The sequence below is a fragment of the Hypanus sabinus genome, chromosome 1, assembly GCF_030144855.1.
Source record: "Hypanus sabinus isolate sHypSab1 chromosome 1, sHypSab1.hap1, whole genome shotgun sequence".
Classification (NCBI taxonomy): Eukaryota; Metazoa; Chordata; class Chondrichthyes; order Myliobatiformes; family Dasyatidae; genus Hypanus; species Hypanus sabinus.
Window position 1 is genome coordinate 182535513 of NC_082706.1, and position 15218 is coordinate 182550730.

The following is a 15218-nucleotide window of genomic DNA, read 5'->3' on the forward strand; positions in this document are numbered from 1 at the left end:
TGGGTGTAGATAGATAAGCAGGTTTTTTCCACTGACGCTAGGAGAGAAAAAAACCCAGAGGTCATGGGTTAAGGGTGAAGAGGGAAAAGTTTAAAGGGAACATTAGGAGGGGCTTCTTCACACTGAGAGTGTGTCGTGAGCTGCCAGATGAAGTGGTAAATGGGGGCTCACTTTTAACATTTAAGAGAAACTTGAACAGGTACATGGATGAGGTGTATGGAGGGATATGGTGCAGGTGCAGGTCAGTGGGACCAGGCAGAAAAGTGATTCGGCACAACCAAGAAGGGACAAAAGGCCTGTTTCTGTGCTGTAATGTTCTGTGGTTCTAATGTGTTTAGTTTAGGTCACCGAATCCTAGGCTGGAACAATTATTATGCCTAAACCATCAAGATCTTGAATCAGAGGGAATAACTTTACTCAACTTCACCCGCCCCATCACTGAACAGTTCCCACTGAGCTTGACTCATTTTCAAGGAGTCTTCAATGTTCAAGTAAATCTTATAGTAGGCTATAAAACAAAGAACCCATTGAAAAAGACCATCAAACCTCGATTGCACAGAGAGGTGGGGGTGGGGTGAACACAAATTGTGCAAACAATAAATTAAACAATTAGCATTCAGAGCTGAAATTTTATGAAAGACATGAAGCCAGGCAGCTCTGTAGCTGGAGCCTCAGTTCATCACCAAACCGAGCAAATGTCATGAGACCACAGACTTGAAGCTAGGAATCACTGCAGCCAGAGCAGGCCACAACCTCGGTTCAGCTGGGTGAATGTCATGGAGCAGGGCCTGGACCCTGCTGCCACCACTCGGCCATACCCAACCTTTCTAATTCAGCCTGGCATTTAAATCAATCAAACATCAGGACTTCCCTTGCTCCTGCCATCTCTGCCTCCACTTGCCTCAAGCATGCCTCACCTGAGCCTCTGCCAGCACTCGCCTCACAATTGCTGGCGGTGATCGTTATTAGTGAGATGCTTAATAGTTTTCATTGTTTTGTATTTTGCCGCCAGTAAGTAGTCACTGGGCATCACCAGCACCATCATAAGACTCCTCATCTTGTGTTCTTTATTTATTGCTTATGTATTTATCATTAATATTTTTTCTCTTTTTATATCTGTATAGTTTGTTATTTTTTTGGAACATTGGTTGTTCACCCTGTTGGATGTAGTCTTCCATTGATTCTGTTGTTTCTTGTTTTTATTATGATTGTCTACAAGAAAATGAATTTCAGAGTTGCATGTGGTGACGTGTGTACTTTAATAAATCCAGTTTCAACTGTGATAAAATGCACTATTTTCACAGGATCACAAGACAAAGGAGCAGGAATAGGCCATTTGGCCCACCGAGTCTGCTCCGCCACTCCACCATGAGCTAAAGTATTCTCCCGTCTAGTTCCAATTATCAGCTTTTTTTCCATGTCCCTTGATACCCTGACTAATTAGGTACCTGTTAATCTCCTCCTTAAAAACCCTCAGTGATTGGGCCTCCACAGCTGTATGTGGCAACAAATTCCATAAATCCACGACCCTCTGGCTAAAAAAATTTCTCCTCATCTCTGTTTTAAATGGGTACCCTCTAATTATAAGGCTGTGACCTCTTGTCCTGGACTCACCCACCAAGGGAAACAGCCTTTCCAGATCTACTCTGTCCATTTTGTACCATGGTGTTAGAGATGCTTGTAACAAGTTACAGTAAGTAATGTAGAGTTAGGACATTTTAGTTGTACATATCTGCACTGACCACTGAGCACCCACCCATTTTAATCTCATCTCTTGGCATTTGGCAATAGCTTTTTATTCTTCGGCAGTTCAACTGCTTGTCCAGACTTAAATGTCAGTAACTCTGTTTCGACCACCCCTCTTAGACAGTGTATTTGAGTTACTAGCACTCTCTTCGTGATAAAGGAATAAGGATAAATGTTTCCCGCAATCTATCCTTTGTATACCCTTCATGATTCTATTCCTCAATTATATACCCTTTTAATATCTCTGCTCTAGGGAAAGCAAACCTTATCTTTACAGTCTGGAAAAGTTCCGTCCCATGCAGTATTCTGGTGAATGCCATCTGCAACCTCTCCAGTAATATCACATCCTTCTTATAGCATGGTGATCAGAACTGCACACAATGTTCAAGCTGAGATCTTATCAATGTCTCATAAATTTGGAGTATAAATCTCCCTGCCTTTCTATTCACTGCCCAATAACCAGTTGACCACCTTAAGCATTTTATTTTCCAGCACTGCAACCCTTAAGGAAGTTTAAACATCCTTCGGTTCTGCAGTGCTCCCTAGCACTTCACGGTGCATATGTTAGCCGCCTTAATCCTTCCAGAATACTGAATCATCTCGCATCTGCCATTTTCCAGTCTGTTTCGTATCAACAGCCTAAGACTGCAAACCACACGTCAACAACTCCATCAATCTTCATGTCATCAGTGAATTTACTGATCATCTAAATCATTATAAATAGCAAGAGTACCAAGTTCCAGTTCCTGTGGAGCACCACTAGTCATAGCCATCCAATCACAAAAATAACCCTTCATCATTACCCTTGGTCCCAAATTGGCTTGGCAATTTTTGTTAAAATTTAGATAGATGGGAAAATTGAAATTCTTAAGAATCCAGCTAAAGATTTTATTTTGTTCCCATTGGCAGAAGGGCTGAAACATTATCAGCTTGTCATCAAAATTGAAATTGCTGACATAAGTTTTAAATTTATTATCATAACTTCTGCCCTTTTGAAACAAATAACTAGATGGAGACAAGATTATGAAATACAGCTTTCTGCTACAATCATGTCATTTTCTAGTTGTGCATTGCATAAATACTGGGGCTGTAATAAAACATGTGGATGAGGGCAAGAGTCCTGTACTGTGACAATAAATATAGTTTGGCCGGGAAAAAAACCCTTTTTCATTGAATGTTTTTCAAGTTATTTGAGAGTTTCTATGTAACCCACTCTCTTTGTTTGCTGCAGTGGGGATTTATTACAAGACATTGATGAAGAGTTGAATAACACAGAATCTAATATAAAAAGGTTTGTTATGATTGTATGATTTTTTTTGTATTGTATTTTCTATTCGGACATGTTAAATGGATTTGAGAATTGTGCATTCTCACTGAAACACTGGGACCAAAAAAAATTAATGTGACAAACATAAGAGTTTTAAATTTTAATCTGGGCATTTTTAAGGTTTACTGATTTTAGAATGCTCCTTTAAAAAAAACATGAGGTTAAAGTGGCACTTATCCATTTCACTTTCCCATTACTGTAATACATGAGAAATTCACATATTATTTGTTCTTTAGTTGGCTTGCTTTTTGCTTTGTATTCTTGATAGTATAAAAATTTTCTTACATTAATAATCATTTTTAAAACAGTTGTTTTTGATAACAGTTACTAAATTAATCCAAATTAATTTATGGTTTTATAATCTGTCCCTGGCTAGGTTTTGTTTTTACCATTGATGTGTTTTTCTGCTTTGGCCTTCTTTCCACAAACTTAGTAAAGCTAACTGTTACTTTACACTAAAGTTATAATATGAAGGACATTTTATTGCAGATCCAAAAAACGACTGTACAATTTATCTCATCACAATGAGATGAAACCATTAAAATTTGAAGCAACTGAAGATTTCTTGAGGAAAAGAAAATCATCTGGGAGGGGTATGTTAACCGACGTGCCTAGATCAATTTTGATATTTATTAATCTTATTACCCCAATAATTGCTGCTACATTTATTTCTAACTGTACCTTCCTGGTGTAGATCTGCAATAACTTCTGACAGAGAGGAATAAACTTCCAAAATAAGTATCACATGTTATGAACAGTTGGTATTCTGCATATCATGGCTATTAAGTGGACTTATTGAATGATGTACCACAGGGTATACTTTGTGATCTGTTCTGGACATTATTGACTAGCTTCATATCATTGTGTTCCATTTTCATTTGTTCTCTTAGGAAAATAGCTTGGGTCAGTAGGCCTTTTATCCAAGCTTCCAAAATCCATGTCCAAAACCTTGTTAAACTAGAACTACTATCCTGAAGTTACATTCTTTTTCTTGCTTACCCTGTAGAAAGTAATTGGGTCACTTGGCAACTGTTCAGTCAAATGATGGAAATCAGGAGTTTTACTGTAAATGCTCTAAGTTGAGCCTGTGGCCCAGAAGGTTTAAATACTCTGTAAAAGAGGAAAAATTAAGGATGTTGCCTTAATGTTCTACTTCTGTGATTGCAGGGTGCTGTAAAGAGCGATAAAATAAGGGATTAGTTGTTCTGTTTTGTGGTGTTGATTGACAACAGGCAAATGACAGGCTAGCTGTCGAGTGAACTTTTTAAAAACAGCTTTGAGGGGCTTTTGCATTGTCATATGAAGGTAGACAAAGACCGCGATTTAATATATCTTTTCAAAGCTGGCAAATCAAAATGTACAAGACTGAGGTCACTTTGACTTAAGGAATGTGACACTCAGTTTCTTGCAAAAATGAAGTAGGGTTTCAGTTTCACAGATCTGTACTGTGTAGGATTGACACCAGGCACACTCAATTTTCCATTCAGGGCTTTCCTGATTTCTACCTTGCAACTGAAAGGAAAACGAAGCAGAGGTTAATCATCTCTTAGCAGAGGATGTGCGAGAGTCTATTCATTCTATTTGAGACAGTAGTACTGATACTGGTCACCTCACCATGGAAATGATGAAGATTGCTGAAACACTGAGAAAATGAACAGTTGAGCTAAGCTTAAAATGCATAAAATACACAGGTGGCCAAACCACAACACTGTTAAAGCATCTTAGCATACAGAAACTACGGTGTTTGTGTTAGAATTGGCATTGCAAATATCCACTGAAATCGTGTGGGGAAAAGTAAAGTCCTTTCAAACTATTCAGACACTAATTGTTCTATCTTTTACAGGGAAGAGAATCACGAGTACTGGTCATCAGGCAAAAATTAAAAAGAAAAGTATGTCAATTAATTCGGATGTTCCAAGGAAGAGAAGAGTAAGTAACTTTAAAGATATCTATGCTGTATGAAGCTAAATTTGTATAATTAAAACTATTAAAGCAAACACTGTCCCTCTTAAGAGCAGTATTGGAGTTGTGTTGAAGGAGAGAAAAATGATTGTTTAAGTAAAGTAAATTTATTATCAAAGTACACATATGCAAGCCTGAGATTCGTTTTCTTGCAGGCCTACTCAGCAAGTCCAAGAAACATAATAGTCAATGAAATACCGTACCAAACAACTAATGTGCAAAAGATAAGCTGTGCAAATACAAACAAAAAAAATCATAAATAAATATCGAGAACATCTGATGGAAGAGTCCATAGGTTCAGGGAACAGTTCTGTGATGGGCAAGTGGAGTTATCCCCAATGATTCAAGAACCTGATAGTTAAGGAGTAATAACTTTTTCTGGACGTGGTGCTGTGGATCCTGAGGCTTCTGTACCTTTTTCCTGATGGCCGCAGCAAGAAGGGAGCATGGCCTGGGTGGTGGAGATCCCTGATGATGGATGCTACTTCGCAGCTTCAAGTTCTTCGGCATCCACATCACCGAGGACCTCGCGTGTTCTGTAGACACCAGTGTGTGGTGAAAAAGGCACAACAGTGCCTCTTTCACCTCAAACGGTTGAGGAAGTTTGATACGGGCTCCCAAATCCTTTCTACAGAGGCACAGTTGGGAGCATACTGACTGGCTGCATCACTGCCTGGTATGGGGACTGTACCTCACTTAATTGCAGGACTCTGCAGAGAGTGATACGGACAGCCCAGCGCATCTGTAGTTGTGAACTTCCCATGATTCAGGGCATTTACAAGGACAGGTGTGTAAAAAGAGCCTGTAGGGTCATTGGAGACTCAAGCCTTCCCAACCACAATCTATTCCAGCTGCTACCATCCAGGAAGCAGTACCTCAGCATAAAAGCCAGGACAGGCTCCAGGACAGCTTCTTCCACCAGACCATCAGACTGATGAATTCACACTGACTTGAGTGTACTTTATATTACATTGACTTGTATTTATTATGAATGATTATAAATTATAATGATTGCACATTTAGATGGAGACGTAACGTAAAGATTTTTATCCCTCATATGTGAAGGATGTAAGAAATAAAGTCAATTCAATTCAATTTCATATACATGTGCTCAATGGTGGAGATAGTTTACCTGTGATGGACTGGGCTGTATCCACCACTTTTTGTAGGATTTTCTTCAGGGGCATTAGTGTTTCCATACCCAGCCATGATGCAACCAGTCACCACACATTTATAGAAGTTTATCAAAATTTTAGATGTCATACCGAATCTTTGCAAACGTGTCAGGAAGTAGAGCTGCCGTGCTTTCTTCGTTATTGCACTTGCATGCTGAGCTCAGGACAGATCCAGTCTGAAATGATAACAGTGAGAAATTTACTGACCCTCTCCACCTCTGATCTCCTGATGAGGACTGGCTCATGGACCTCTAGTTTTGTCCTCCTAAAGTTAATAATCAGCTCCTTGATCTTGCTGACATTGAGTAAGAGGTTGTAGTTGTGGCACCACTGAACCAGATTTTCAGTCTGCTTCCCATATGCTGATTCATCACCACCTTTAGTTCAGCCAATGACAGTGGTGGTGTCAGCAAACTTGAATATGGTGTTGGAGCTGTGCTTAGCCTCACTATCATAGTATAAAGCAAGTAGAGCAGGGGCCCAAGCACTCAGCCGTGTGGTACACCTGTGCTAATGGAGATTGTCTAGGAGATGTTGTATTCAATCTGAACTGACTGGAGTGTACAAGTGAGAAAATCAAGGATTCAATTGCACGAGGAAGTATTGAGGGGGTGATAGCGTTGAAGCTGCATTTGATAAAGAGCTTCTTGATCTGTGCATTTTTGTTGTCCGGATGTTGCAGGGATGAGTGAACAGCCAGTGAAATAGCATTTGCTGAGACCTATTATTATGACAGTAGGCAAATTAGAGCGGATCCAATTTGCTTCTCAGTCAGGAGTTGAAGTGCTTCATCACCAACCTCACAAAGCATTGCATCACAGTGAAGCTAATGATGATAGTCAATAAGGCAAGTTACCATGTTTTTCTTGGGCACCAGTATAATTAAAGCATGCTCGAAGCAGGTAGGCACCTTAAATTGCAGTAGTGAGAGGTTAAAGATATCGGCAAATACTTCAGCCAGTTGTCCGGCACAGGTCTTTAGTAATCAGCCAGGTACCCCATCTGGGCCAGATGCTTTCCTTCTGTCATGTTGGCCTCAGAGACTGAAATCACAGGGTCATAGTGGGCATGGGAGTTCCTTCATGCTTTGATGATGAAACTGAGCATAGAAGGCATTGAGCTCATCTGGGAGCGAAGCTTTGTTGTCACCTATGTCATTACTGTCTTTATAAGTTGCAGTTGTAATATTCAATTATCCAAATGGCTTTTTAGTTTTGGAGGTAAAATTAAGAAGAGGTTTATATCTGAAATGTGCTGAATATTTAAATATGCATAGCTTTAGGAGATTATTTATAGTAAATCTGTCATAATCAGTAAAATCTGCTGACTGGGATTAAACACAGTATGCACATGAAATTTTAGAAGTCTATGGCATGAAGTGTGGTATTTGTCCTATGTTAGTTTAATGTTGGATTTTTTCCATAATAGTCTGTGATTAAATGTCTCATTGTCTTCATCCAATGCATGTATAATTTAGTGTTAATTATGTTTAAATTTATTCCAGTTGAATTATTAGGAAAAGTTGTGATTTCAAATGTAACTTGTTATTTTTCCAACTAAAATCCTTTATCTATGCTCAAGTGCTTTTTTCGTTTGAATAGCTTGTGAATTATAATACAATTCATTAATATTCAAAGATGATTTCTGTTCCTGGTATATAATATTGCAGTTTTTTATTTCACTAGATGTTTTTAAGTACAAAAGCAAATTTTATTGACCCAAAACTGCATGTGATGTCCTGCCCAAAGCTTACACAGTAAGGTGTTTGTTCTCAGAGCAATATTTTACTAGACCATGCCTTGCGAATTACTAGTTGAGTGTTATATTTCTGACATTAATTTATGGAGCTCAGCTTAACTCCTTTGTTAGTAGAAAGATGAATAAACAAGCAATATGAAAATGGCCTAATCCTACTGATGCTTGTTGTTGAATTCACACTTCATACTTAGTCTTTTAAAGGTGAAATGTGACTCGGCTTGCTGAAATAAATAGCTTTCTCTGTTCTTGATATGCCCTGTCAGTACATGGATGAAAGCCCTCGTTTGCTCCCTCAACCCTATTCTCACCATCTACAGTTTCCACTCCTCAAGAATTCATAACTTTCCCTTCAGATCTACTGTCACCCATTCCAAGAAAAAATTCTTTCCACTTTGCTCAATTATCACCCATTCCTCTCAGCCTGGAACCGCCATTCCTCCTATACATTTCACTTTCTCTAATTGGGCCCCTATTCTGCCATAATTAAAGCCTTTGTTAAGACTCATCTGTTAATCTAATTTTCCCTGAGTGCAGAAGAATAAATAAAACATTTAAAATTCTGAAGGGGTTGATTAAATGGTTGCTGTGTGGGTATGCATGTACCTGCAGAGAATAAAACTTGATGTTTCAGAATTTCTTCAAATGATCCTGAATCTCTGGAGTTTTCTCCTGTAAGTATTGTGGATGCTCCCTTATTAACTAATCAAATAGATCTCTGCATATTAATGGATGAGAACAATGCAAAAAGATTAGCTTGAGAGAGATTATAGGAAGGCTCACTATAGGAAGGATGTGGAAGCATTGGAAAGGGTACAGAGGAGATTTACCAAGATGCTGCCTGGTTTAGAGAGTATGGATTATGATCAGAGATTAAGGGAGCTGGGGCTTTACTCTTTGGAGAGAAGGAGGATGAGCGCAGACATGATAGAGGTATACAAGATATTAAGAGGAATAGACAGAGTGGACAGCCAGCGCCTCTTCCCCAGGGCACCACTGTTCACTACAGGAGGACGTGGCTTTAAGTTAAGGGGAGGGAAGTTCAAGGGGGATATTAGAGGAAGGTTTTTCACTCAGAGAGTGGTTGGTGTGTGGAATGCACTGCCTGAGTCAGTGGTGGAGGCAGATACACTAGTGAAGTTTAAGAGACTATTAGACGGGTATATGGAGGAACTTAAGGTGGGGGGGTATATAGGAGTCAGGGTTTGAGGGTCGGCACAACATTGTGCTGTACTATTATATGTTCTGTGTTCTGAGGGATAGAAATGTCTCCTTGCTTCAATTCTTGTTTCCTCTTTTTTTTGACACGCTTAACTGCACAAGCTACTTCCAATATATCCCCTCTTCGTTAAGCTAACTGAGACTGCTCTTGCTTAGTTTAGTATCAGCCTAGACTGTTGTGGCTAGAGAATTGTCTGTACCAGCATCTTCTCCTGCACTTGCACCACTACTCCATTTCCCTCGTGCAGCTAACCTGATCTTCTGTATTTCTTATTTGAGAATATCTTCTGAAGCCTCAGTGTCAGGTTCTGCCAATACTCTGGTACCAACAATGGTTGCATCCCTATGCTACCACCTTTCATGACTCCATCCAATGCTGTTAATTTCTCAAATTATTTGCCTGTCTCTAAAACCTGCCAGGCAGAAGTTACCTCCAAGTCTTTTACGTTTAACCAGCTGAATTTGATAACAATTAGCAGCAATACTTCAGAGAAAATCATTATCCTCTCTGCATCAGGACCAATTCACTTAATGCCTGTCCCTTTAATAATAATTTTTTAAATTTTTCTTTGCAGCATTTTTTCTGACTTGAGAATTGACATATTCTTCCCTTTCTTTATACTATTTCAGCTATATACTTTTATTTCTCCCTCTTATTAATGCAGAATAAATATATCTTCACTACTCTTTGGGATTGACATGTAGTTGTGCTTTGATCACCAACTCACAGGCCAGAGGAAATTTATTTTTAATTTGTATTATTCGTAGCTGTGGATATCTTTATTAGATTACTCTTTAATTTCTCCTCTGCAGGTAGATTCTCTTTTTCTTATGTAAAGCTTCGTCCCTGGTTTTACCTTAATGATTTTCTTCTTCCTTGATCTAGGCCTGGTTATTCATGCCAAGTACCAAAGGCCAGGCATTACAACCTAACTGGGGGGAGGGGGTAATCATTATAATTTTTTTTAATATATTTTATGCCCCTTTTACAAAACCCTAGGATTTTTGTGCATCTTTATCAATTAGTCAGCCTACCTTTTGAAGACATTTGTAAATTTGAATCCCATTTCCTTGCTACTGTAAATTTATCCTTGTATTTCTGTTTATATTATGTTTATTAATTCCTCAGTTATTGCTGTGTATTTTCATGTTATTTATCTGCCCAAACTTTAAACACTTCTACACTTACCTGAAGTTTTGTTATCTCCACGTTCCATTTTTATTTGATATCATATTCACTACATTCACTCACTCACTCACTCCATGTATGAAATGAGCAAAGATCCTTGAATTGAGCTCTGAAGAGAAACATCTCTAATCACCTTACTCCCTTGGAGAAAAAAAAAATCAATAGCCACTAACCTATGGTCCCTCTTTCCTTTGCACAAAAAAATTCTGACATGATACTGGAAGACTCATGGCAAAGGTGTGTTTTAGTCATTATAAATTATTGATTCCTACAACATTAATAATATTTTACAGCACCAATGGTACAGTGTTCTAGGAGGGTAATTGCAATAGAAATAGAATTGTAAATTAATAAACATTTCTAGTAAATTTTTCTGAAAAAAATTGATGCTAAGGCCTTATGAGGTACAAAGAGCCAAACTTGATAGAAATTATCTTAAATATTCCTATCTAATTCTCTTCAGCTAAGTAAGAATCTTTGAGGATCATCCTTTGGTAACTCTGTGATTCACTGCAAAAGTTCTGCAAAGTGCTGCTCAAATTTTCCAATTTTAATTTGTCCTCGTATTTCCAATTTTCACAGCAGAAAACAATGCTTGCTTTTGTTTTGCATGATCTCTTTATCTTAGTATTGCAGCTTGTTATCTCAGAACCTTTACAGTGTCTTGTAGAAGTTTTCAGGCGCCAACCCTTTGTTCACATTAATGGGTATTATAATGGGGATTTTGATGAATTTAACTGGGAATTTTTATTTATGAACCACATGCTATTTTTTTTCACACTAAGAAATCAAAAACTGAAACGTCAGCAGTTCAAAGGTATTCATCCATCTTTGCTCAGTACTTGGTTTAACCACCTCTTGCACTTATTACAGACAGTAGTATTTTTGGATAAGTATCTATTTCACACAATGTAATGGAAGAAGATTTGACCATTCCTCCTCACAAAATTGCTCAAGATGAGCCTAGTTAGTTGTAGAGTAGTAGTAGACAGCAATCTTGTGGTCTTGCCAGAGATGTTTGATTGGGTTAAGGTCAAGTCTTTGCCTGGGCTACTCAAGGACATCAACTATCTTCATTTGAAACTACCATATAGTTGCTTTGGGGTTGTTGTCCTGCTGAAAGATGAATTTCCTCCCCAGTTTGTTTTCTGGCAGAGGTTAGCTGGTTTTTTATCCAAGATCTCTCTGTATATAGCAGCATTTATTCTCCCATCCGTCCTTTCCAGACTTCCAGTCCCTGCAGCTGAAAAGCATCCCCATAGCATGATGCTGACTCCACCATACTTTACAGTAGGGATGGTGTTGCCTGGCTGATGCATAAATCTAATACTGTGCCATATGTACCCCTTAATGTTGAGGCCAGAAAGTTCCACTTTAGTCTCATCCAACTACAGGACCTTCCATATCTTTACTGTATCTTCTAAGTGATGCTTTGAAAATTCTGTCTGGGCAAGGATATCCTTTTTTTTTAAAGCCAGGACTACTTCCTTGCCACTTCCATAAGTACCATTTTTGTGCAAGGCCTTAGAGTCTGTGCAACCATGAACTTCATCTCCAGTTGCATCCATGGTTTTCTGCAGCTCGCTCAGCCTCTCTCTGGCATTGTGACTGTGGTTTTATATTTTTTCCACAAGTTCAAGATAGACTGCACTGAGCTCCGAGTTATGTTCAATGCCTTTGAGATGGTTTGTGCATCTCTATTATAATTTCACTGTCTTGCCTTGACTGCTCCTTTGTCTTCATTTTGGTTTGGTCTTTTGAAAATTTACCCTACTGTTGAACCTTGCAGAGAGAGTATTTATTCAGATGATCCACATCAACAAATTTGGTGAACTGGTACTTACCAGTTATATACAGTACTGTACCTGAGGAAAGTTAGCTTAGTAATTACAAAAGGGTTGAATATTTTTTTCAGCCTCATCATTTTGGTTTTTAATTCGTAGTAAATTGTTGACAGGTTTTGAAACTTTTATTTTGATTTGACATGATGCGCAGTGTTTTGTCAATCAGGTCAAAATATATTTTCAGTTAGAAAATGAGACAGTAAAATGTGAAAATAATTGTGGGGGCTGAATACTTCTTGAAGGCACTATATTTCTAATAAGCAAACCTCATACTTGTTTTAAAGCTGGAAGAAAGAGGTGAAGTGCAAAATGCAAACTTGTAATATTTTGTTGGCGCTTTCTCTCTGTGACTCTGTGGATTTTCCCCTGATGCTCTGGTTTCCTCCTAAATCCCAAAAGATGTGCAGCTTGATCAGTTAGTTGACTACTGAAATTGCCCCAAGTACAACAAATGGCTGAATCTGGGAAGTGGGAAAGAAGATTAGTATAAAATGTGTGCTTAATGGTCTGTAATCCTGCCATGGCTAAAGGGCTGTTTCCATCCTATCTGACTCTATATTAAGTATCTAGGCACTGTTTTAATGTTCCTCATTGGGATTTGGGGTTTTTAATTTATAAAATGTTTTGAAAAACTAATAAAAAAAAATTTTTTTTTAAGTAGGGTAAGTTTTGTATAGGGCCTCTGTAGGTTTGGCAGCTAATATATGGGGTATGTCAAAATTAAAGCTACTGGTCACATGCGCTTATTTTTTAACTCTTCTCTTCATTATTTTATTTCCTTGTGCCTAATCTCTTCCCAGTTGATGTAACATATTTTTTAAGGTTGAATTTTGTCTGTAAAGAACTACATTTCAAAATTGTATTTAAAGACACCTTTATTTTAAAGCCTTGGCTATGGGAAGAAGATGTGAAACTAAAAGAAGGAGTAAGAAAATTTGGACTTGGAAATTGGACCAAAATTTTGGAGCACTACGAGTTCAACAGTCGTACTAGTGTGATGCTGAAGGACAGATGGAGAACAATGAAAAAGCTTCATATGGTCCACTCTGATGAAGAAAGCTGAGAACTATAGCATCAAAAATTCCATATTCGGTACCCACCATCACAGTGAGGGGTTGAATTGGTGATCTTTATTGCGTTTTTTTTTACATGTCAGGTGGGGACCAACCCATTTTGCCTCTGCATCCATAAGTTTGAAGAAGTCCATCTTCTTGCAGTAAACCTTGACAACTTTAATATATTTGTCAGATCACTAAAATTTACCATCTATTTGAGCACATAATTCTGTCTGTGTAGACATAAATCACTTTGCATTTTGTGGTGAGATGCTTTCCTTGTGAAGTATGAAGGCTGCAGATAACTGCACACTTGACAATGCATTCTGTTGTGTATGGTAGGTTATGTGGGAAGCTTTGCTACATTTTGAGCATTCCAGGTCTGCCAGGTGTCAACATTAACATCTCTATGTTACTGAGAACAATCAAAGCAGAACAAATATGGAAGTTGAGTAAGCGGCAAGTAAATGGGGAGTAACTTGTACACAGTTTGAACTTGGAGCATTCAGACCTTTACATGAGTGTCAGTCGGCCAACTTTGTGAACTGCATTTCCTATTTGATCTTGTAAAGTAAGAGTTAAAATGTAAAATCCATACCTATTACAATTAAGTGTTATTGTATTACCAGCATGTGTACACACTGGGGAAATTCAATAATATATTAAAAATATATTGTGTGTGATTAAATTTATAAAGATGATCATTATGTCATTTTAACTGATTTGCTGTTCTCAGCCATGTACTTTCATTCAATTGCATTTGTTCTACGATCACAATTTAAATCCTAGTCTCAATTTTTTTGGGGGGGGGGGGTGCAGACTTGCCTTTGCTTGTTGGGCAGGTTTTACAGCTTTTCAAATCTGCTTTGGAGGAACTTGTAGTCTAGGCAGTAGTCTCTGGCTGTGTGTAACCAGCTCAGATTAAACCGGGCGTGGTGGCTCTAGGAGGGCCTTTTCTGCACTGCATCAAATAAATAAATACATTTCCTAATTGGAAGAAAAACTATGCCCACATTTACAAAAAAAAAGAGACATTCGCAATGGCTGAAAGATGAAAACTTGGAGTTTGCTAATACTTGGGAACTAAATCCAGGGTGATTTTCAACATTAAGCATATCCCATATTGGGATTTAGATGTTATTTGTTGTATTGTCTATATATTGTTAAGTTCCCTACATTTACAAGATCAGTGCGTATCCTGCAGTTATTTTGTCCATGTATTAAGATAGTTATGTCCCTTCAGATGGTGAAACCTCAGATGCTGACAGCCATTACATGAATTAGCTGATAGCTTAAAGGGGGAAAATTTTCTTCGTTAAAATTTTGATTTTATAAAAATACTCTAGTTCTTATGTGTACATTATTTCCAATGTGTAAAGTATGTGAATAAAGTTTATTTGTCAATGATATCAAAATGCAGTGTTTGTCTCTTATTACAGCACATTTCAATGTTTATATTTACATCTGAAATTTGAAATGCTTGCTTAAAGTAGGGATGAAGCCAGAGAATACTGAATGAGAGGTAGGAACAGCAGCAATGGGAAAAGGACAATTTAACTTACAAAAATGAATAGAATTTGAAGTTAACAGTGAGAAATGTCAATGAATAAACTTCTTGATATTTTTTGTAAGCAATGGAAGAATCATATATAAAATCAAGCATGTTGTGCTAAATGTTTACAAGTTATTTATTAGGCCTGAATGGAGTAATTTGTGAGTACTTGGGCACAGCACTTCAATAATATCTATTATAGAAAATTTAGGAAATGATTTTAAATTTGTCCAGCCACCTAATAGGGTGAAAATGGGATACCATATAACTTTGGGTGTCACAGAAACAACAGTATTACTTATCAAGTACCCAGATTATATATTTACAAAAGAACAAGGGCAGAGAGAATTGACGACCTTGTTAATCATAGAAAGTACCAGAGTACTAAATTG

The 15218-nt window shown here is 37.8% G+C and overlaps 1 protein-coding gene across 1 annotated transcript in view; it reads left to right on the top strand.

The window, feature by feature from the left end:
* The window catches only part of terf1 (telomeric repeat binding factor (NIMA-interacting) 1), a 42057-nt gene extending 27376 nt beyond the window's left edge, over positions 1-14681 (top strand). Inside the window, exons 7-10 of the mRNA XM_059982824.1 lie at positions 2978-3037; positions 3563-3666; positions 4917-5002; positions 13106-14681. Of these exons, the coding sequence (XP_059838807.1) occupies positions 2978-3037; positions 3563-3666; positions 4917-5002; positions 13106-13282 (427 nt within the window). The 3' untranslated portion in view covers positions 13283-14681. The remainder of the gene's footprint in view (positions 1-2977; positions 3038-3562; positions 3667-4916; positions 5003-13105) is intronic.
* Positions 14682-15218: the final 537 nt, after the last annotated feature.